Raw genomic sequence first — 1,406 nt, 5'->3', positions numbered from 1 at the left:
CATATTTGAACGATGTCCATACAACGATCTTCGAAATTTGAAATGAAGATTTTGATACTGCTCACTGCTTTTCACTTCGGGTAGCAGAGGAGGACCCCCTCCTCGCCGTACATTAGGTCAAGTCAAGTAACGTTAGGTCTGAGTTTGACGCAAACTGTCGTTTTACAAGCAAAGAAAGCAGTGTTGACAAAGGCGCTTGATGCCACAGTGACAGAAATTCACATCTTGTGAACACCCCCAACAAGCCCTACCAAACAGTACGATATCGATTTGAAAAGACGCATTAAAAATACATACTTGACCAATCAATGGTAAAATTTCTGGACGTTCGTATACAGGTATAAATCTTCCCTGGCATGTATGATAGCGTTTAATGACTGACCTTTCCAACAGGTCCATAAAACGCTCGTCTCTCTTTGACCTTTGCCAGTTTCCCTGAGATCGACACTCGTGCAGCAGCACCGTCTTCAGGTGGTAGGACGTGAATTTAGCCAGCGTTGTTCTCTTCTCGAAGATGCTCTTCAAGATCCGGAGGCACTCTCGTCGATACTCATTGGTCCCGTCGATGTTGGATAAGGAAACCTGTGAGCTGTATAGCCTTTGTTAGTTAACACTGGTTCACCTTCATCCGCGGGGTAACCTATATTCGTTGTCTTTAAAAATGGTATTTACGACGGACGGTGGTTTCAAACTCCAGATACGTTAACGTTATGTAAAAAAATATTGCATCAACCGTTATGTTCAAAATATTGCACCAACCATCGACTTGATAAAACAACGAATATAGGTTACCCCGCGGATAAAGGTGAACCAGCGTTACAAGTCAAATCAAGTCAAGTTTATTGCAGAACGATTGTAACAGGTACAATGTATGGCAAATTACGTATAACAACTACAAACTACTTACATCAGTATACTACTAGTCTAACATGATAGAACATATGGTTACATACTACTTTAACAACAGCACACTACAAACACAGAATTTGATAGACATATTGTCACCGCAAAGTTGACTAGTTGCCAGGCATATCAACGACATCAAGCAACCTACCGAATTTGTATCACGAAAGGGTTGCCATTGCAAACAGCAAAATCACCCTAATGACCGATTGGTATGTACACCAAAAAATACAAGATCTTATCACAACTACATCTACAATCTGTAATCGGTAATAAGTGCAAGACTATAGCGTATGGATATGCAGTCAAAAATGGTCTGTACTAGGTTGTGCTTATCGCACAAGAAATGTGATTTATCATTAATAAACCTTATATTGAATACTGCTCTTGAAATACAAACATGTACATGTTACCTTGATATCATCTTGGTTTCGGTGACGGAGAAGGACCGTCTCCACAACATGGCATGGGACCAGTCCGGAGGTTCGTCCGCGTACGGCTTG

At 41.1% G+C, this 1,406-nt stretch overlaps 1 protein-coding gene across 1 annotated transcript in view; it reads right to left on the bottom strand.

The window, feature by feature from the left end:
* LOC118415654 overlaps positions 1-1,406 on the bottom strand; it is a 4,262-nt gene that overhangs the window by 371 nt on the left and 2,485 nt on the right. Inside the window, exon 5 of the mRNA XM_035820381.1 lies at positions 383-582. Coding sequence (XP_035676274.1) covers positions 383-582 — 200 coding nt within the window. The remainder of the gene's footprint in view (positions 1-382; positions 583-1,406) is intronic.

This window comes from Branchiostoma floridae, chromosome 5, assembly GCF_000003815.2.
Source record: "Branchiostoma floridae strain S238N-H82 chromosome 5, Bfl_VNyyK, whole genome shotgun sequence".
In the NCBI taxonomy this organism is placed as follows: domain Eukaryota; kingdom Metazoa; phylum Chordata; class Leptocardii; order Amphioxiformes; family Branchiostomatidae; genus Branchiostoma; species Branchiostoma floridae.
This window is presented reverse-complemented; position numbering and strand designations above follow the sequence as displayed.